Raw genomic sequence first — 23,650 nt, 5'->3', positions numbered from 1 at the left:
GGTCCTCCCTCTGACTGGTTCTGTCAGGCCTCGACTAGAACTTCCTCTTTTTTCTGGAGGAACTTCCTGTTTCAGAGGTATTAGTCTCAATGGCATTAATTCACCACTACAAAAAGTCTTGCTGTTTCCCATTTCGATGGTAAATATTACATATTCTTAAAATAATGTGGAAAATAAAACCCAGACTTTCAACAAGCAGTCTAAAATTCTATGTGGTAATTAGTATTTAAGAGTGTGGAGAAAATAATTAATTCCCACATCTTAAAGAAAGAAATACCAGAGACATCAACAACAAAATGTGAAAAGACATTTACAAGGTGCCAGTCTAAGGCGGTACAAAGGATTCCAATGAGTGACCTTCACTCAGCTAAGGAGAAGAAGTCCAATTTGGATGGGTTTTTCTGACCAAGTCCTGCCAGGTCCTTCGGTTCCCATCCGGAACATTCCTCAAAACCTAACTGGGACAGTGAGAGCTTTTATTCTGTTCTTTTAATATAAATCATTTTAGAGACTGGTCCAAAGTGCTGCAAAGAGTTCAGAAGACACAGGTCTTTGATCTTTGTGGCTTTGCCATGTATGTCTTTACAATTTCTGGAATGCGCCCAGGGAGGCAAACTGCCTGACAGAGACACTATAAATATCCGAATAAATAAATACATACAAACATCTGGAACCCTGATTAAGCACCAAAGTTTTATTATTTGGGAGAAGTAGGGGGGGCACTGAATAGCATTTTTATATTTATGGAAAAAGTCCTATTCTTTCCTTATGATAAAGCCCCTCTGATACTAATAAAGCTTTTAGAAAGCCCACGTCTGTAAGTTGCATGGAAAGTGAAGAGCTAATGTTCTATAGCTCCCTCCCCACAAAGAGACAACTTAAACTTTAGAAGGACTGAAACTTTACTGAAATTCAACTAAAACAGCCAGTGGTAGATGAATATTTATGAAATATTAGACATTATTTATTTATAACAAAAGTAAATCCCAGCAATCTACTCATTTGTACTAGAGAGTTTCAAATTAAGTATACATATGGGTAGATTTTTAACTCACTACACAAGGATATGGTGAGTTAAGGGCATAATAAAATGTGTCGGTGTACTCTCTTTGTGTACAGTTGGAACAGTACTAAACAGTGAGAAAGTAGAGTATGTCGTAGCTATTAACAATGCAATTAAATGAGACCAAACAATCAGAATGGTCACAGACCCCGTGGTTAAGTGTGAACTAGGAGTCACACCGTTATAAAACATGTGACATGTTTAAAATAGGTTCATGTTCAAAACAAACAAAAAAATTTCAAATAAGCCCCCTGTTCCACCCCATCACGGGTTCTCCAATACAACAGAGATTTGACGAACACAGAAAGGCCACCTTATCAGGCATCTTATTAAGCAGGAAGACTTCCTACTACTCTAGGGATTAAATTAAAATGCTTCACCTGCCCTGCATGATCCCCATTGGCCTTCATGTGCTGTCCCTCTCTCCACACCCCACACCGGCCAAGTGGCCTCCTTCCCCTTTCTCAGGCCACCACCAACCAGGCCAACCACCCACCCAGTCAATGCCACCAGAGACCCTTCGCTGCCTCCCTCCTCAGATCTGCCCCAGCCCTGTTCCCAGCCCCCACACCCCTGGCTCCTCTCCCACGGTGCTGATCACAGGTGACATTCTGTGGCCCTGGTCCCACACGTGTGTCCTCTCTGGTAGGTAGCCAGGTTCAGTTCCGTGTGAACAGCAGTCATACAGGTTTTCGGGACCTCTTGGCCTAGCTCAAGACACAACGCCTGACTCAAACACAGGCTCCCTAAGACCTTCTTCACAGACGGATGGAAGAATACGTGAATGTGTTCAGAAACTGGCATTCTCAGCATTTGCTCTACTTAGTAGAGACATGAGAACTTTACCGTGAGAACTGACACCAATGTTGTGCCTGGCTGGCACTGGCCACCCAGATGCGGAATGAAACAGGTCACCTAAAGTAGACGTCCATAAAGGTGGAGGGAAAAAATAAAGAGCCAGTGGTCAAGTTCAAAACAAGAGGAATGTTCCAGCTTATTCCTGTGGCAGCTGCAACCCAGAAACTTGGCCTCACTACAAAAGCATGAGGGCAAGCTGTGTGGGGGGTAGTGAAATAAATACCCCCAGCCCCAAGAGCCCCTGCTCGGCACCTCCACAGCCCGTGCCCAATGGGGCCGCAAGTGCTCAGAAATGGCATGCACATTTATATGGTTCTAGTTTGCCTCTACCTCAAGGAAAGCAGGATAAAACACGACAAATGAAAGAATTCGTCTTGCTCTTCCTTGTACGTTCCTTCTTTGCAGCTTCAAGATATTTAACCCTGCCAGTGTCAAATTCAATTTCTCTTGCCCACTCAATTCATATCCTCCCCCCAACACACGATGCAATGCCCTAAATCAGTAGTAGGTGCTTTATAAGGAAAAAACCCAGTGCCGAATGTTCATGTGTTTAACCGTATCTCCACCAATACGTGCTTCCGTAATTGCTTCAGCCATCCTTCGGCCTGAAGCTGGCAACTGCACGGATGGAGACTTCTCATTGCTTCCCTGATGGTTCCCAATTTCTCACTATCACTAGGATCTGTTGTACCATGCACCACCAAAGTTAGATCCTTTGTGTTACTTTGACTCTTTTGCTTTCCCTCGCCTCCCACTCCTGAACAACGCCAGCACCTCAGGCCCGCCTCTGGGTCTGCAAGCCCCTCTTCACCAATGATATCCAGCCCCCAAAGTCTGCTCCATCACCCCAGCCCAGCGCACTCCCACCATCCAGCATAATTGATGATACAGATAGGTTCTTTGATTCCCCAACTCCTTTCTCATTCTCCCATGAAAGGAGGACAGTCCATGACGGCAACAGACTCTTAAATAAAAGGTAACAGAAGCTGGGCAGGGTACTATGTGCCTCTGATCTCAGCGGCTCAGAAGGCTGAGTCAGGAGGACTAAAAGTTCAAAGTTAGCCTAGGCAATTTAGTGAGACTGTCTCAAAATAAAAAGGGGTACAGCCCGGGGTACAGTTTCAGCATTCCCTCTACTCAATATAAAAAAAAAAGGCACATGGAATCAAACAGCAAGCTAGAAACTGCCAAGACATCTGCAGGTGTATTAAAACCTGGCACGGAGTTAAAAGATTTCTCCTTGCAACAGATAAACAAAATGAACAGCAAACCATATCATAATTCACGTAAGATTATAGCAGGGTAGTGGCTCTAAGAATTGATATGCATTGTTTTGTGGATACTTAAAATGATATCCACAGAATAATTGTCAAATTTTATGCATTCTTGCAAGACAGAAACCTGAGAACTAAGAACAGAGTAGAAATTTCTGCAAAAGGAGAAAAGGGCTTGAAGTCTATAAGGAGATCATTTGGTTGAACTTTGTGAAAAAAAAATCACAAACTGTCCACTTGCAAGATCTGCAAACGCTGTTAGTCTTTCCTGGCAAACTTAGCCGATAGGTTGCAGGAATTCTCTTGGCCTCATATTTATGGATTTCCATGGCTAATTTTTTCATACTCGGTTTTCCTCTTTTTCTTCCAAATCCATATTCTGCCCGACATTTCCCATCACTCACGGGTTATGTCTGCTATTGTAACCCACAGGAACAAATATTCATCTCCTAAGAGCCATACTGCACAAGCTTTTCATGCATATTAGGGGAAAATCAGGCTTCTGCAGGACATCAAAGTCCTTTCAGACCATGACCTTAACTGTGTTCTCTACCAGCATTCAAAACTTGGTTGCATTAAATAATACCAATGTAGGCTCATAATGAAATAAAATCATGACAGGATCCCAATCTCGCGGGCTGCCATGGATTCTGCATCCCTCAGATGAAATGCCGGGTTGCTCACAACGGAAAGGTTCCCTTAAAGCTGAACAGACCCATGAGTCACAAATCTGAAATTGCTAATATTTTCATCAGGAAGAAGTAAAAGAACTTTAATTCACCAAGACATTACAACTTGAAGGCAAAGGCGACAAGGCACTTCAGCTGGAAGGGTCACAGTATCAAATGCCATGAGAAGTAATCAAAGCGCTAATGGAGCAGGAGGCCAATACAGTGTTTTCCTTTACTCAGATCAAAACACACTGTTCCATATTCTTGGGCTTTTTAGGTCAACTTACTTTTCACCTGAGTCTCACCTTGTTTCTCTAAGTTTTCATCCGGATTCATTACCATCCAGTTATTTTTATACAGCACCACCTCAAACTTAGCAAAGAAAATAGAAAGGTTCAAAAAGTTAAAAGAGTTTAAGAATCTTCTGAGGTGTACTACAAAAGCAGAGTGCACAGGATGTGACATAAAGACAGAGCTCCACAGACAATCTGACTAAATTGTAGGTTACATGGGGGGGCGGGGGAAGCGTAGTATCACTGACATTCAACGTATTCACGTATTTTAGTCAATATCTTAAAAGACACTTAGGTGTGAGGTTGCAGGGGAGAGGGAGAAGTCCCTCAAGTCACTGCCCCCCCTCCCCGCAGGTCAACAAGGAGTGGGCGGGCCGTTACCCAAGGACCCAGTCACTCTTCCGGTGGCAAAGGGCTGGCTTATTCAGTATACCTTTCGCTGTATTTTTGACTTCTTTCTGCATTTTAACTTCTTATAAGGGCCATCAAGACATAAAGGAAACTGGAAATGAGTTTTCCCAAGAGCAAAAGAAATAATAATACCTCCAAATTTCACACCTAATTTTTCCAACAAAAACACTAAGAAGATGGCTAAAATTAGATCTTATCCTTATATGATTTGTGATAAAGTATGTGAGCAAAAATCACAGTATCTTACTATAAAACAGCGAGCCTTGTGATAACTCAGCAGTTACATGTCTTAGACATTATTTTCCTGCAAACTTCCAAATACTGTTTGACTCCCATGGAAGAGAGACCAACAAGAATACAAAACTCTAAAGTTACAGTCATCCTTCCCTTATCTGAGATCTCAGTTACTTGTGGTCAACCATGGTCCTAAAATATTAAATGGAAAATTTCAGAAATTAACTGAAAAGTTTTAAGGACCTTTTATCATGGCATACTGTTATTATTATTTTATTTTATTATTGGTTACTGTTGCTAATCTCTTACTATGCCTAATTCATGTTTATTTGTTTGTTTTTTTTTGGTACCGGGAATTGAACTCAGGGCCTCGAGCTTGCCAGGCAGGTGTTGTGCCACTGAGATACACCCCCAACCCCCTAATTCACATATTATCCTTTAGCATGGGCATGCGTGTATAAGAGAAAACACAGTATATAGAAGGTTCAGTAATGTCTGTCGCTTCAGACGTCCACTGGAGTCATGGAAATTATGCCTCACGGGTAAGCAGAATGGCTGTATTATAAAACCTTAAGATATAGGCAAAAAAACATAAAGAATGTCTTGTCTTTCCCATCACCACAATTTGTGAGTAGAACAGGGCAAGAACCAAAAGTCATGAGTTCGATTCTCGGTACCGGGAAAAAAAAAAGAGTTTTAAGTGGGCCTCCATCTGGGTTGGCAGACCTGTGACACTGGGCTGCTGTTATCATACACTTCAGGTCTGTGCCAAGTTTGGTACTAAATTACCATCACTGGTAGTCACTATGAACTAGACCAAAACAAATCCCCCAAACGTCTGTATTTCCCCTGTTCTTTAAACAGAGACCAACTGTACACGATACCTGCAATGCCAGAACCCATCTGGCTGGGAGCCTTCTGAGAACTTCCTACTGCTACGTCCTACCCTGACCACTGCAATTGCTAAAATCTCTGACCACGTTATTCTCACAAAGTCAAACGACAATCAGTCATACTGAATATTAAACTGCATTTCCAAAACAGCCTAAAGACTTCTAGACAGACTTATAATTAGCTTAAAATGGATCTTAATGGGAATAATCAAAGACATCTGAGAACAGATAATAGTACCTCTAACTGGATAGAATTTGAGGCACATATATATATATATATAAAAAGTTTATGTTTTGTATATTTATGTTTTCTATATACTATGTAAAACGTATATATGTATACCACACACACACACACACACTTGTGTTTATTTCCTACCAAGTGCTGTGTTGTTTCCATTCCCAAGAAGGATGTGAAAGCCAAAGAAGAGCTCACTATGGTACTACTACTCCACAATACCTCCTAAAATCCCAAATATAAATTTATAAATTTCAGAGCCAATCTTTTCCTAAAACATGATTATTTGTAAAATTACTAAAACTTTGTTTAGTAAGTCCTGACGATATACTAACAGATGTTTCTAGAAAGCGTACTGCCATAAGAGGCTAAAGGATCATCCAGCTTTCAAAAAAAGTAACCTTCCCCAAGAAGATTTTTTTTCTCCCATTGTGGGACTCCTCTTTCCAAATACTTAATCTTTCTGAAAACTGATAAAAGCAAGAAAGTTCATGTAAAAGCTGAATAAACAGACTCAGGACCAGAGAAGACCAGAGAAATTGAAAAAATTTTTTCCCTCACCTTCACATTTGTAACTCAAAGTTAGAATCTGTATTTCAACACATGCATACTCAGGTCTACATCCATCAGGCCCACACTGGGAGGCCTGTTACTTGGGATGGACTGTCAGGTCATGCAAATTTTCTGAGTTTTTGCAAGTGTTTCTGAATAATATGAGTAAACATAATTTAACCTTTAAATGAAGAGGTGAAGTGCTACTATAGTGCAAAAATAGAACACACAGGATTGAAAATGACTCTGGAGAATTCAAAATACACTATCTGGTTACCTTATGTAAAACTCCCAGCAGGCAGGCACATGAAGATGCTTAATAAATAGTGAGTTATAACCTGCACTCAGATAAATAATTTGCAGTAATCTTGTTCTTTAATTTTCAGTTATGGGTGTTGCACTTCACTTAAACTGATGGGGACAATAAAACAATTCTACACTTTCTAGAAACATCTATTAGTATATCGTCAGGACTTACTAAACAAAGTTTTAGTAATTTTACAGATAATCATTTTTTAGGAAAAGATTGGCTCTGAAATTTATAAATTTATATTTGGGATTTTAGGAGGTATTGTGGAGTAGGGTGGGGCAAACAGAAAAACGAGACCAGGAGCCACTGTGGGGCCACTCGAGAGACACAGAGGGTGCTGCAGGATCTTTGCTGCTTTGTTGTTACTGCAAAAGAAATGAGACCATGGCAATGACAGAATGTGGGCACATTTAGGTTGTCAAATAAATTATGATGTTGTTATAAAATGACAAGACACAGGGAAATAGTCCAAATGTATTATACTTCTGGATAATCCTCAGTTTGACAAGTAACTAGACTACCAATGCTGAGAGACAAAACCCCTGTCATACAACAGATATTTTAGACATTAGAAGGGATGGGAAGAGTAAAGTCATCAAAATCCCCTGATGTCTTTAAAAACAGCTTTTTTTTTGTTTTGTTTTCTGAAGTTCCTACCAAACAATTTCTAAGCAAATGCCACTGAGTGATAAAAGCATTGCATGACCGAATTGAATCCTAAGATTGGAGACTATTTAGGGGCTCTCTAACCTGATGACACACGACTACCTCACAGCAGGTGCTGAGCCAGCAAGTGTGGTCTCCACTTAGTTTTCTACGTCCAGAAGTACACATTTTGATATACCAAGGCTATAGCCAATTGGTAATTTACGGCATTTAAATTGCTGGTTTATTAATGCTAATGGAGCAATACACACAGAGAGTTTTATTTGTCCTGTTTATTATTTCTGCAAATGCTTAAAAATATAACCTGTCATTTCCAAGAACCAACCCGAAGTCTCATTTTCTTTACAGGCTGTTTTAGCCTTATTTTGAGTAAGAAGTTGTTCTGAAGTATCAGAATGTCCATCTGATAGAAATGCAGAAGGATTGCCCAGAATTAACTGGAGTGAACAAACCACAGAATGTCTCTAAAAACATCCCATGAATAAAATTTGAAGGCTCAACAATCTAAAACTGCCTCAGGTCAACTTTAAATTTCACTTGTGAAATTTGTCATTTTTCACGCTTTCTGAAAAAGGTGAATACATGGAAGTTCTACATTTTGACCTGGGATAGCATTTTAAAAAATAATAAGTTTCTCCTACTCCTAGGAAGTATATTCACTTCCCTGGAATAATTCCAACGTTCCATTTAAATAGAACTTCATTTATAAAATTTCATATTGTCTCTCCTTAATTACACAATAGACTTCTGTACTGAACTTCAGCCGTATCATTTTCAAACAAAAAGTAAACCAGATGTTTGGTACTTACATGCAAAATTGAGCTCTCATTGTAAAACCAAATTAAATTTAAAATGAACTCTGGAATGAAGCTAAGACCCATTGAAAACAAAAACAAAAACAATACAAGCAAAGAAACAAAAAACACACACACTATTGATTTGGTTTTATGGCTTGTTAGTCTTGGTCATTTACCTATTTTTCCTGGCAACCAGGAAGACAGACACACCCTTTCTAAGCCCTATTTATCAAAATTAGCATATTCATTTGGAATTTGTTAACTCAAAAAAACATGTATTATGTCACTTAAAGAGTATCAACCGATGTGATATATGTTTGTGTGTGTGTCTTAATTCTTGCACAGAAAAAAGTTGGTACTATTACTACCATCCTTATTGCACAGGTAAGTTGAAAGCTATTTGGGGGGACGCCACGCAGGCTGCCGGAATCAGGCTGGGATTCAGGCAGGCAGGCTAGTTCTCAAGTCTTGTTTTTTACCACAGGGGATCATGTTCAAAACCACAATTAGGAAATAAAGAAAAGGCCTTCCATCTCCCAGCGTGTGAAGTCAAAGGTCACCTTATTTGCTGGTTAATTTTCAAACTTTAAATCCCACACTTCTTTTGCTTGTTTTCTGAGACAGGGTCTCAATCCCCCAGTTCTTTAATTGAAGGCAATAATTTAAAATATATTGTGATGTGACAATCTAAAGACAAGTCATACAAACACACACACACACACACACACGCGCATAAAACACATCAATGCATCCTACGATAACTGCTTTAATCAAGAGATGGTCTTTTTCATCTAACATCAAATCAAAACCCAAAATGAGAAGGGGAGAAAAGACAATCTACATTAGAAAAAAATGCCCAATGTTTATCCAGAAATTATGAGGACTTATTTTGCACTGTACCATTTCAAAGTCTGATTCCTCTAAGATGTTTAGCTTCTTTGATAGAGTAAGACATACCTGAAAGCCAAGTCAATTGATCTTTAAACCCCTCGGCGTCAGGTGTGTGCAAGGGGAGGAGTGGTTAGAAAATGTGGTAAAGGGGAACTAAAGGCGGAACAAAGGGGAACTCAACTTCTTCCACTGAGTTTTTGAAATTCTGTAATGTATGACTTAGATCTACTCACCTGGTATCTGGCTTGACAATTCCTTAATAGCAGCTCATCTGATTGTGATAACCAGAGCGATGTCTGGACTAGACAGGTGTTCCCTTTTATTATGCTGGCTATTTCCATCAACAACTATTTGTTTAATCTTGAAGTCAAGGAAGAACAGTTTTCTAGTAACACAATTTTCATCATTCTGAAACATGTGTTAATGTCCCTTTCACTTACAAGACCATTTCAAGGCTAACTTTAAAAAGTTGGCACCAATAAGAAATATTTCTGATGATAATATAATTCATTAAACCAGATCTGACTTTTTAATTTTTATGCTAATAGGGAAAATATAGAGAAGATTTATATTAGTATCAGATATAATTTTAAGATAGCACTACCACTTTATTCTCTAAATAGAGAATAAATTTATAGTTCCCTCAAAGGAAATAAATTTTATGTGCCTCAGGTATTCCGACACCAATAGCAGAAAAAATATTTTTTAAAAAAATGTTTTAAACAGTAGCTACCTATATGAAAGCAACCATTTTCTTCATACCTTAAGTATTTGAATGTTATTTTAAAAAAACAAAGTGTATGATTCTACCTTATAGCACTCTTGCTGATCCAGGTATACGGAATTATACATGTGAGAAAACACATTTAAAGACAAATCAACTTACACTGTGGTATCTTCACAAATATCTTCATGTAAAACAAAAAGAACTGTGTTGCACTGCTGTTCTCTTCCCACCTTCAAAAATCTCCATACCAATTATATGTTTTAATCAAGCAGAATGTGCAGGAAGATGAGTCTCTGAATAAAAAGAACTCTTCTAGAAACTTCCACTTGAAGTTCAGAGAGAAATCAGTAATTATTGACTTAAATATCCTGAAATCAGGGACTCAGGCTGCAAATCCACCAGGGCAGACACTGGTTTCTAAGGGTGTTTTCACAACAAGCTTGCACCATGGAGTACTTTACCAGCAGCAGACCTGCAGGCAGGATTTTCCTATCATGATGAGCGTGACTGTGTTTAGAATAATGTCTGGCTAAAGATTTCTAAACACTAGAACATGTCTAAAATAGACTTCCCAGGTGTTCAAGAGGTTGAAACATTTACCCATGTGATACAATCTATTAAAATGCAAATGCGAAGAGAAATGAAAGTATTTCCAGAACAGAAAACTTGATTTGATGATAGCTTTCCTTACAATCACAGTATCTTAATAAGCTTCCACTCAAAATGTACTTTGAAGCTTGTCAAGTCTTTCTTTAGATATTAAAGGGCTTCTACTTACATCAGGAAATTTCTCAAAGATTAATCCTGGTTACTAAGAATGAGAACATTCAAATCGATCGTGGTTAATTCCACGGAAACATTCCTTATACAGGAGACATCACTACTCATGCTCTCTTGGAGACTTCTGAAAGCCCAAAGAGCACATAGGTCCTCATAAACAGCAACAATGGAATTCCCTACCAGTTTTCCAAGATAAGCTATAGTATCCAGACATTCCTCAAAGGGTCAGGAAATCATTTGAAGGCAGTCAAGAGTCTGGTTAGAAACTGTGTTGAGTCTGCTATACATTTAGAGATTGTGATCTTAAATAAAGAATCACTTCCTCTGGTTTCCTAAACTCCTCTCATACTCCCACTGGTGTGATTTCAGTTTACAAACAATTCACCTTGAAGTACCAACAGAATTGTTTTTGGAAATTTTATAAAACCAATGCCAATCACTTGCATAACTGATTATGCAGAAGGTATACACAATCAGGTTGCGTTTGTAAGTTTGTGCATTGTGTGTATGCATCTAGATCGCCATTCTGCAGCTGTCTTCAGTTTTTAGCCGTATCTTTTCCACATGAAATCACAGAAATACAAGTGAAGTACAGTTTCTGGAAATAGTCCATTCTCTGTATTTATGTTTGCAAATACCTTTGAAGGCAGGAACTTTGTGCCCCAATTCTTGGGATCACAGGAGACAACTAGGATGACCAATGTACAACTGATGAGGGGAAAAGCCACTCTTTCTACCTATTAGGAACCCAAGGACAAGACAAGTGATGTGAGGACTGGCTCAGCTATCACAAAGCTGTCCTCCCATAGCTGGAGCAACTCAGCATCTCAACCTATGTCTCAAGTCCCTGCCAGTTACAGCTTAAAAATGTTTACTGATGTCTTAAAATGGATTAATTCCTCCTCTCTACTTCTTAGGGGCCTCTAGTTCCTTAGGCAAAACTCTGAAGTACCAAGTGCGTAACTCAGAGAAGAGCTGAAAGTATCCGTCAATGCATATTGAAATCCCAGGAAACTCATTAGATATTTGACAGTTTCATTTCCTTGATTGGTCAACAACAGGGGAACCATGTGTAGTACAGTTCCATGAATCACAGCTTCCAAAGAACCAATGTACATTTTTCTCTCCAAGCCATCATATACTGGAAACAAAGTCTGCCATAAATAATCTATTACAAGTCATATTTTTGAAAAATAATTATAGGGAAGAAACCAAATTAATATAAACACCAACAGTAGGACAAAAGGGCCCTACTTTTATTTCAATACTGTGAAGTTCCACTGTTCATTTATGGGTGTCACTTAGAGAGATGCAAATATATTCCTGAAACCTTCCCTTGTTCTAAGTGCCCAACAAGTATTTACTCAACAGCTACAATGCGACCAACCCTGGGTTCTAAGATGCAGTAATAAATCAGCTGATAAGCTCCAAAGTACCAGAGCACAAGGCCAATCAAAGACACAGCTGTACACACAATTACCTATGTTATAAGGTAACTATAATTTTGATACAGGCAATCAAAACTTTGATCGAAACTTTTAACTTTCTATGAAATAAAATGTCACAGACTCAACTGTTATAAATAGTCAAATTTTTGTTCCAGTTTCTTCACAGCAAAATACATAAATTTTGCAACAGAAAAAGATGAAGTAACTGAACACAGAAACTCCAGCCATAAATGAAAATCAGCACTCTCCAATGGTGTTATGTGAGAGCTTCAAAATCAAGTCTTTGATTTGAAGCACTTAACTTTACAGCAAAACAGAATGGAATTCAATCGAGCCAGCCTACACTGACTTCCACTTGGCATCCGAAAACTATGTGTTACTCCTATTAAGCTCTCAGTAATACACTTACCAATAGTTACTCATGTTGAAGTTGGCCCAAAAATACCATTTCGTTTGCTCTTTAAATGGTTGCACAAAACCAAAGAACTATGTCCTAAAGACACTTTGATACATTCCTGACAGACACAAGGAACTGCAATGCTGAACTAACTAGTAGGGAGGAAACCTTTTAAAATGACAACACTGAATTACTATCAATCACACATCCAGGTAATCCCAAGTACTGCAAGTACTAACACCAGACACTAGGATACCAGAGAATGCCTAGCTCTGCATTAGCTGAGGGCTAAGACAGCACAGATACTACATCAATGAAAACTTCAGAGCTTGGACAATAACGTCACAGCCACACACATCAGAAGTAGAGAACTTAATTCTGACAGAATAGGAAGTATAGAGATAAAAAAAGATTCAGGTGGCAAATACCTAATTACCTACATTAGCGTGTAACCACAATTTTGTTAAGTACTAGAAAAATTCTGACTAGAAAAACTAAACTGCATGTGAAATAACCATCACAGATTCAATGTTATAAATTTGTAGGGTTTTTTCTAGTGTCTTCATGGCAAAAAAAAAAGTCTACAATAAAGGGGTGGAGATAAGATATAAATATGTATACCACTTACTAGACACATGACTGGAGAAAAATAAAACAGTGAAGCAAAACACTGTCCTTATAATTTCTTCAAATATTACAGGATTATCATTTTAAACCAGGTACCAACTCCCCAAATCTTATCTTTTCAACATTTTATTGGACAACTATGAACACAATGCTTTCTCTGCTATGAAGTTCCCAGTGTTTCCATGTATGATTTATTATGGAGACAAAAACAGGAATAAAGAGTAATGGGAACATTCTAATAGATTTAAAACGTACGCTAAACCGGCGTAGTATTTACCAGCTGTAGACAAGTGCTATAATGATTGTGTTTATAGAGATTACTGACAACAATAACAATCAAATATATGTAACTCTGTAACTATTTAAACTCATAACAAAAGCTTTTATCATATTATTAGCAGTAAATGAGCAACTCCCATAAAATATCACTTAATATCACCCCTGATAAGAGTTTAAGTACATATAACCATTGTTATGTGAAAAAACATTATTTTTAATATGTGACTAGACAGGATTTAATTACCACACCTACTTCAAACCATTAGCTGCTTCATTCAAAGCTGAAAAAAAAATATTTATGTGGCTATTGAGAATCATTATGATTGATGCAATCTTTTGTGTTATTTCCTTTAGAGTCACTTGCATTTGTTATTATTAACAAGGAAAAATGAAAGGGGAAATGTGTGTTTTTGTTTTGCAACAAAGCCTTTCAGATGATGACTAACTTCACCCTTTGAATAGAAAAAGCCTCTTAAACTAACTAATGTACATATAAATATGTTCTTTACAATGTGCACAAGCGAAGAAAGGGGAAGAAAAAGCCTGTAGGACTTATGCCAGAATTAAAAACAACATAGGCAAAATGAGTACATGAAAGCTGTCAGGACAGTTACTCTTATTCTCAATTTCTTACAGCTCATCTGCTCTCAAGGAAGAAAAACCATAGCTTCTTTTAACCATATCCACAGCAGATCTCACTTGAAAGGAAACACAGCGAGTGATTTGGCATGAATGGGCATATTACCAATTTTCCAGCAACACTACTGAATATTTATGTCAGTGACGAATGATGACACTGGTGAGATATTTTAACATGAAGCCTTGCCTTGTAAATCGTCTGAATGACGCTGCGTCAAAACAACACCTACCATAAATCAGAGGTTTTAAGACCAGTATTTCTTGTTCAAACATGCTACCTGCTCAGCACAAGCACTTGTGTGAACAGGCATAGATTAATGTGTGCTAAGCAGAGCCATTTTACCTCCGAACTTATAGAGCTATAATTTAACAGGCCTATTATTGTCAAGGTAATTTTGACAGTGCTGAAATATTACACTTGTTAAAATATGCATTTAGCACAAACTCCAGTGGTCATTTGAACTGAATAAACAGATAGGCATCCCTGCAATTAGAGTGCTTCACTATTGATGACTTTTCTTTTCTGGCAAGGCAGCTGTATGTTTGCAACTGATTTTGTAAGTAGTATACCAAGAGTCTTTCTGATAACACAAAAAGCTCACCATGTTACTTTCAATTCACTTTCCCCTTGTTTGCAAGTTATTTAGTAACTTGCAGTGAATTCAGGAGTCCCCTTCCAGGTTACAGAAAGGGAACAATAGTCCTCCCTCCTCCTCCTCCCAGCCCCTCTAAGATGCACATCCTGATTCAGGATATTTTACGTTCAGAAACTCACCTACAGAGCCTAATTTCCCGCTCAGTTGGGCTGGGAACTGGGATTAGGGCAACTCTAGATTTTTGATTAAGGAGGTTATGAGAATGTCTGCCTCAAAAATCTAGGCTACTACTGCTTGTGTTGCATGCCATAGAGACTACAAGCACCTTCGGGGAAAAACAATTAAAATACAACAGAAGTCAGCATGTTTCTTTTTTTTTTTGTTTTCTTTTTCTAGTGTCTTAGTTCTCATCTAAATCAAGTCATAAAGAAAAGATGATGATATAAATTTGTACTTTCTCTACCGTGTGGAATGCATAAATGAGCATACACACACACTACAGAAAAACTAATGGTGTGAATGAACAAATAGGTTATAACCCAAGATAAACTCTGTACTTCCCAAGAGAAAAAAACACCCACATCTACCGACACCAGTGGCTCAGTTCTTTACACCTGATTTTACAGAGTTAAAAGCAAACAGATATTTATCTGGAGCCCACTAACATCAGTATAGCTGGCCACGTTTTATGTCACCATAATTAGATAAGCGAAGGTAGGACAACTAGCCACTCGTCCGATCACCAAGGGAAGGTGGGGGCGCTGAGAAACTTGACAGGATAAAAGGTTTCTGCTGACTCTCATGGTGTGGATGAAAACTCAAGAAACTGGTTTTCTTTCTCCTAAACTCACATTTCAAAGGAAGTAGAACCGGGTCATATGAGCACCCAGAGTGTATCTTTTAGGAATTAAGATACATGCAGCTAAGAAGTCCGGTCTGCCAACTCCAGTTTCTACAAGGCAAAGTATTAATGTGGAACCCAAATACCTCATATGAAACGCAAGGCTTTCCAGGACAAGATCTTAGTATTTCCTTAACACATTTTAATGTTTCAAAAAGTAAAGAAAATGCTTTTAAAAGTCCCTGTGAGTACATATCAAGGTACAAAGACCCATGCCATAAAAATAGGATTTCCGAGAAAGGTTTAAAATCAAACCTGGGTTTTTCCCAGGCGTGCGCTGACTGTCCCTGCATTCTGCAGAGCCTACTGCCTCCTTGTGCCGAATTCAAAAGTAGCAAGGATCTGGCCCACGCAATGCAAACCTGATTTCCATTTAAAAGAGAAATCAGCTCTTAAATTCTGAATGATTTATTGTTGACCTGGGATTTGCGTGACCCGTTAATTCAGATGTGATTGAACTGCAACAGGGCTAAGAGTGAAAACAAATTTTGCTGAGAAAGAGGCGGATGTAACTAACAGCATCAGATAATGTGTGAAATGCACTATCCGACTGAGGTCATGATCAAACTGTGGAGGAAATGTGGACACTGCTGAAAATACGAGTGTCCGTAATAGACACACATAAACCATTACCAAAATGCACTGGGGCTGGGCGTGGTGGTGCATGTCTGGAATCCCAGGACTCAGGAGGCTGAGGCAGGAAGATCACAGACAGTCTGAGGCCAGCCTGGCCTACATAGTGAATTTAAGCCCAGCCTGCACTATGAAGCAAGACCCTGTCTCAAAAAACCAATCAAACAAACAAAACACACCAGATCTCCCGCTGATTAGCAATAGGGAGGAGGGTCTAGGAAGAAACAGGAGGCGGGCCAGCACGATGGCCAGAGAACTCGTGGAAGGTGGAAAAGTTACTCCTACATTCCAGGGCAGGGTTGCTGAGAATATCCCTGCCCAAATGGCACCTGGAGAAGGAGAGAGAAGGGCACTCTGTCTGGTCAGGCCTAGGGCCCGGCTGTGGGCCCTGGGGATGGAAAACTGATCAGAGCTCAACCTAGAGCTTAGTTTGGCTGCCACTCTCATCCTGCAATGGCCTCCTGGACACCACACCAGGCAAGTGTTCTTCCTGTTCCCTGGGAGGATGTCAGGGGGCTGCTCATAGGAAACTTTCTGACCCCGGGGCTCCCGTGAGAGCTTGCTCTGAACTCGGTACTAAGAAGAAAGCACCTACGTTTCTTGTCTCCTTATGCTGCTCAGAGAACATGTGCTGTCACTCAGAAGGAGGTCAGGGCAGGAAGCTGGTGGCTTCTACACACTTAACATGCACACTGAACAGTAGTGAAAGACAGAGTGTGCTACCTTGCTACCCCAGAGGTGAGCCTTTTAATAACTATTCCAGAACCATGACAGTATGTAAATGAATAAACTAAACTATTGGGTATAATTTAGCTTTGGGATGTTCATCACTGACAAAAGTGCAAGCATTTTATCCAAGTGAAAAGAGAAATCTAAAACATAGTTTTCATTTATTTTAAACGTACCACTGAAAGAGTAAGTAATTCACTTCTAAACATACTGGGCAAACAAGGCCTATCTAGAATATTCATACAAGTCCCTAGTTCACTGAAGATGCAACAGATAGAGCAGGGGACAGCAAGATGAATGTCCACGTGCTGATATAAGATTAGTGAGCGCCCAGATTGAGCTGGCCCCAAAGTCCCACATAATAAACAAATCAGCATGAGGGAAAGCCTTGGGTCTTGGCCGAGAAGGGCCTGGTTAACCGTAGTCTGCTGCATTCTGAGGCTCATGACAAGAGAATGCAGGGGTCCCCTAGGATTCACACGTTATGTCTATAGTTTCCCAATTAACTGGCAAAGTGGAGCAGTTTTATAACCCTAATGGTACAGATGTCCTCCACTCTTTAACTACAGCTGCAGTCAGATCATGTTATTTGTGCAGTCTCCACAGTGCGTAATTCCTTGAACTTCACACGGTGCCTAGACTAAACATTTCTTGGGTGAATCTATTCAAGATGCTTTCAGTCTTATTTAAATCTCAGAACAACCATAGAAAACCAAAAAGGGGAAGTTATTTCACCCCACAGGTAAGGATTGAGAAGTTCAGAGACTTCGCCACTGTTGCTCACATTAGCTGGGCCCGGGACCATAGGGTTAGGTGCTGCTTCAAGCACTGGAACACACTAACCTGCTATTTCAATAAGGTAGGTAATTATGGCATTCCCATTTCATAGATCAGAACAGACTGAGGCAAAGAGAAGTTAAGTAACTAGTACATGAGTGTTACCATTACCACAACCAGTTATTACTTTTAGGTTCCAGGGCTAAGACTGAACCCAGACAGCCAGCTCCAGGGTCTGTACTTTCGCCACAACATCCTGCATTGGGATTTGCCTCCTGACAGTGTCCACGTGCTTTAGCCTTGGTCACACAGCTAATCATGAGCCAGGCTGCTGCCCTGCTCCTATAGGTTCTTTCAATGGCCATCTCCACAAACAAAACCACTCTGGGTCTTACCACAAGTCCACCCAACTGACCAGGGTAGGGTATGCAGCAATGACTTGGGTTCCCTCCTCAGGAACCCAAGGCAAAGAGCCCACCTTCAGAAGCCAAGACGTGTCAGAGGGGTACAGGGCCGCAGCTTCCACCACTCGGAGGGAGACTAACAGGTAAACTCCCCCTGGAGACGCTAGCCACTGAGGCTCTCCACGTGGGAACCGTTGAGCCTCTGGCATGCACCCAAAGCCCACTTTGAGACCACAAAGCTAACAGATGGTCACAGGTGATGGTAACAACCACCAGAAACAAAGAGAAGAAAGGAAAAGAGTTTTTAAAAACACAGAACTTAAAACTTTACTGAAGGATGTGCTGACATTTTATTCATCTTAGGTTTTAGTTCACTCTTCATTACCATTTCAGGTAAGCCTATTCAAAAGCTCAGGGACTGCAAGCAAAAATGGATGGGCCTCCCAAGGAAAGAACACATAGGCTGTCGCATGCTCAGAGAGCGTTGCTTCTAAGGAAACCCTTCCAGAAGGGATCTTGGCTAATGCAGTGTGAGCATATTCAGTGTTTTAGCAACTAATCAACCGCATCTAAACACATCTGCATGGAGGCGGGATGCTGCATACACCATGCAACAAATGCACTCCTGAGTCATTCTGCAGTGCGAACACCCATTCACTGCTCCACACACATACACATCAAAATGCAGGCTGCAAGTTCCGTAGAGTTCTGCAAGTTCTGGTAGAGGAAATAACAGCAAAGCCTTTCACAGAAAATGAATCAACACCCACAGTGATTTTCTCCCAGTGACACCTCCATTTTCAAAGACTACAGTGTCTCCAGATCTCAAGGTGTTAACCAGACACTGAGACACGCAGCGTCTGACTTACCTACTGGATTTCTATCGAAGAACAATACTGGAGCTTTCAGGATCGACTCGAACATCTTGTTGTGCAAAGTTTGTGAAGAATTAACAAGGACGTAGAACATCAACAGGGATCTTCCTATGCCAAATAGGACGGTAGCTACAGTCAAACCTGAAAAAAGGAAACACCAGTCAGAAACACAGGATCTCTGCATTTTCTTGGATGCGAAAGCAGGTCAGGCAATGTCTAAAAACAAGTACAAAAGTACAATGTGTGCACAGGATTCACTGACAAAGAAGAATTAAAATACTTCGTTTTTCTCTTAATGAAAGATACATGGGGGAAAAATGAGGTGTAAACTACAATTTTATCTTAAGCTTTCCTAATTTATTTACACGTTCTCCTAAAAACCCAGAAGATAATCATTATTAAGTAGTTGATCCTCCCATTCTCCATATTCTAAATCTTACTGTTTACAACATGCCCCACTGTCTAACATCCCGGTATATTTTGGAACCAGTATGTGATAGTAACAGGGGATAGGAGAAATGATTTACCTTTTCCTTGTAGGAAATGCCCAAGGAGCTTTAAAGAATTTGAGAATATCACTTTAAGTTGCACATGGAAAAGCTCTTCAATAGTCGAATTCCAAGAAAATAGAGATTATATTTAACATAAAATAATCTCAATAAGCAACTAATCTGCCACGGATTTATAGAAACACAAAGTATCTTTAATATAATAAATTATATATTTTATTAAAACGTACTCATTAAATGAGTACGCAACCCCAACCCCTGCTTTCCTAATACCTTTTAATTCACAGCTGCTAGAGTGGGGATAACTTTAGGAATAAGTATTTCCTCTTGTAACAACACAGCACTATTATTTAACCTCTGGAAGCTGCTCAAATTCTGAAACTCCATTAACAGGCATTTTCCTTAGCCCGCCGCCCTAGCTGAATATACAATGGAACCCTGTTCCCTTCTCCTTCAGGTTTCAGCTCATCCACCCATTTGGACAGTAAACAGCTAATGGATTTGGATTTCTTAGCAAGAAATCAACAAAATGCCAAATTTCAGTGAGTGGGTTCTTACAAAGCTAACTCACTCTACCTCTGAAGAAAGCTTCTGTGAGTGTTTCCTGTGGATATATTTAAAATTTTAGATGAGGATTTCCTTTTAAAAAGTATGTAATGCTACATATATTCCAAGCACTCTTATGAAAAATAGAGTGCAGTGTTAATATTAGTCTGGCAAGCCACATGTTAAATTAATCACACAGTTGGGGATGCGATAACATTGTGATCACCAGGTAAGAAAGAGGAGTCCTAATTCCCAGACACTGGGTTTCTCCCTGCTTAGCTTCCCTCTTAAGTAATTAGTGAAGCCCGAGAGATGAGCAGTGCGGAGAAGGGAGCTTTGCATACCTGGGAGGGTATAATGCTTTTATTTTGGGGTCCTCGCTGCCAGAGGATTTCATCCAAGTTCAATAAAAGCCAGGGTTTATTCAGACAGAATTGGAACAATCCGAACCGCAGGGTGGGGATCCGTTTCTAATCCCCTTGCCCAGCCATATAATGATATAAGATTTAGCTAAAGCAACCTATTAGAATAGACAATGGCCACGTATTTCCAGTGGCTGATTTTCTGAATGTTCAATCCTAGTTTAACTTTCAAAATCCAGTACAGAGCAAATTAAGAGTCTCCATTCAGCCTCTTTCTTCTAGTAGATTTTAAAAATAATTATTCTAATTAATTCACAGAGTAAATGCGACTCAGCCTCCTAATCGGTTAAGACATTACTGAATTACTCCTAGAAGCCCCAGTTACTCACACTGGCTCATTGTAAGCATCTCAGGCTCTCATATAATAGACCAAATGATTAAACTTTACCTGCATAAATTCCCAAGTACCAGTTAAGATCTAGCTTCTCAGTTACATTTCCTTCCCCTTGTACAGTGACATTCAGCATACTTTGTTCGTTTGCCCTATCGAACAGGAGAGGAAAAAAAAATATTAAGCTATGGATAGAATTTAGATAACTCCAAAAACAAAATGAACCTCAAGTTGGAAGAAAATGTTTTGTGCTGGAAAATGACTCCCAGTGCACAAAGTCCTTTACACATCTGCCTTATAAAAATTCAGTTTGAATTGTGACTTTTAGTTCCCAATATGCGGCTGAGGATCAGACATGGATAGAGACCATTATGGGTCACACTCCACCAGCAAGAACTTTAATTTTTCTTCAGGCAGCTAAGTGAGGATTAGAAGAGAAGGCTTAACTCCACCTCTCCCTTGAACTCAAAGAGTGAGGTTTTGTGTTGATTTCATGGCACTTCAGGTGAGAGGAGGAATAACTTACCAGTAGGAAAGCCACCAGTCCTGAAGGACATAGGCAACCTGGAGAAAGGGAACAAAAAAATTCCAGCATTGGCATGACTTCAACTCAGAACTCTATGCCACGACAGTGTGTAGTCAAAAGGAAGGTTCTAGAAAACTGAGAGGTTCCTCTGCCTCGGGTTTGTGCCCAGCCCAACTTCCCAGACAACCAAGGTTGGGGACAGCACATAGCACACCTTTAAATCTTTATAACATATCTTTCTTCTCTAGAAGCTCTTTGTCCTGTACAGGCAACCCCTGTCAGCATTACCCACATTGGTCCCCCTAGACAGCACTTCAGTGCAAATCCCAAGTGAACTGCAGAATGCAATGACCACAACATAAACGTGAGTGTGCAAATGTGAGGAAGCAAATATTATTTACCTGAGCTGCCATGTTTAGCAGAATAAGGAAAATGATGATAAACCAGGATGCACCTGCTGTGAAGTAATTCTTGTAGGCTTTGAAGCCAATTTTCCCTTCAGATCGGCTCTCCTCTGGTTGTGTTACCTGTATATTCTCTGTCTGTAACAGACAAAACAGTACCCAAGATAGTTTCAGAAGCTGACAAGTACATCTTGTTAACAAAGCCGTGGGAAAAGTGGCAAATTGTATGTGATTGGTAGGAATCTAGAAGGATCCATCCTCCACGGAGTAGGGTATGCAGATACCTAGCAGGGTGTGCAAGTTTTATCCTGCCAACCTGTAAATACATTCTCCAGGACCAAGCCATCCCACTTGAGGGACACTATGGGAACTCAGAGGGCAGCATTTGTACACTGTAGTGTGGCTTTGCTTTAAGTAGAGCACCGTGATTTCCAGCACATGCCTAACACACTCAAACGCAAGTGTAAATGCTGAGGCTTATTCCAAAATAACAAAATGATGTGGAACTAATGTATCACTTAGATTATTTGCATCACTCTAGAATGGAAACATACGCTAGAACGCTGGGGGTGCTTAGCATGCAGAGGTTCTGAATTCCATCACCAGCACCCCAAAACAACAACAAATAAAACAGAGTAGAGCCTAAAATGTTGGCCAAATCTAGTAACTTGAGTTGCAACTGTACATCTGGGTAATGAGTTTGGCTAGCAAGGAATAGCTATCATCTCAGTCATTTATAAAGAATCATCCAGGCTCCTCAGTTTGGATAGTGAGGGTTTGGATAGCAAGGGATATCCATATATACACTCAGATCTCTATATCGCAGGTTCTGTATCATGGATCAAAAACAGAGGAAAAAACTATACCTCAACTGAATATGCACAGACTTTTTTACTTTGTCATTATTCCTTAAATAATTGAATATAAAAGTACTTATATAGCACCTACACTGTATTAAGGTAACCTAGAGATAGCTTAAAGTATATGCAAAGATGTGCATATACACAAATATCATGCTACTTCATACAAGTGATTTGGACATGCTCAGGCTTCGGTACCTGCAGGAGTTCTGGAATCCATCCCCTATCAATACCAAGGGATAACTCTACTTTAAAGGGAGGTCTCATGCATTTCTGCCTTGAGAATGCAGAATACATTTAGATTCACACAAATTAAGGATGTTCATGGCCCTATGCTGGCCACCGGGCATTCGGAGATGAATTAAGTTGTGGCTCTTAGACTTGAAGAATAAGGGAAAAAAAGATAGGAATTAACTCTAAAGTGTCAATCATGCTCAAGGAATTAGGTCTGGTGACCCACATCTGAAAACAGGGCAAAGAATATCATCAGCTATCTGCAGTGACAGAACATGCCAACAAATCATACAAGTAGTTGATTTAACGTAGGCCTCAGCAAGGCATGCGCTAAGGGGTCTTCAAATTAAGCTTCTGGGCATGAAAAGAACCTCAGAGCTACAGGAGGATGCCACAAGCACAGCTGACCGAAGATTCATGAGGCCCCCCAAGAGCCCCACGTTAGGTTATAACGTTAGATGAACTCACGTCTTGGCCTTCTGGAACGCCGTCTTTCAAAGAGGGTCTAGAAGACTGCTGAGACCAAATGGAAGACTCTGAGAAGGTTCGATTCCTCCGTGTTGGAGTCCCTGGAACTGAAGACTGTTCAGCTTCCTCATTGTCCTTCTTTAAAAGGGAACCAAAATCTATTCCAGATTTCAGAAACTCAGTGTAAGTTCCCTTCTGCACCGTTTCTCCCTAAAATCAACATTAAGAATTTCAGAGGATACATTTGCATGTGATACTATTAATCCAGGCTAATCTAATAAAAAAAAAAAGGTTAATGGTCTTAAATTATGATTATCTGAATCCCAGTTGACAAATATGGTAGAATTCAACAGTAGCTAACTGAACACCCTGCATTCTACCAAATCC

The 23,650-nt window shown here is 39.8% G+C and overlaps 1 protein-coding gene across 2 annotated transcripts in view; it reads right to left on the bottom strand.

The window, feature by feature from the left end:
- The window catches only part of Abcc4 (ATP-binding cassette, sub-family C (CFTR/MRP), member 4), a gene marked incomplete at its 5' end in the record, with an annotated part of 227,137 nt that overhangs the window by 95,748 nt on the left and 107,739 nt on the right, over positions 1-23,650 (bottom strand). For both annotated transcript variants that reach the window (XM_005374108.2, XM_005374109.2), the window contains 5 exon segments: positions 18,958-19,104; positions 20,829-20,923; positions 21,298-21,335; positions 21,699-21,839; positions 23,264-23,473. In XM_005374108.2, the coding sequence (XP_005374165.1) occupies positions 18,958-19,104; positions 20,829-20,923; positions 21,298-21,335; positions 21,699-21,839; positions 23,264-23,473 (631 nt within the window).

The sequence above is a fragment of the Chinchilla lanigera genome, unplaced genomic scaffold (assembly GCF_000276665.1).
Source record: "Chinchilla lanigera isolate Chin_1 unplaced genomic scaffold, ChiLan1.0 scaffold00003, whole genome shotgun sequence".
Lineage (NCBI taxonomy): Eukaryota > Metazoa > Chordata > Mammalia > Rodentia > Chinchillidae > Chinchilla > Chinchilla lanigera.
The sequence above is the reverse complement of the archived record's forward strand: the minus strand, read 5'-3'. Positions and strand labels throughout refer to the sequence as shown.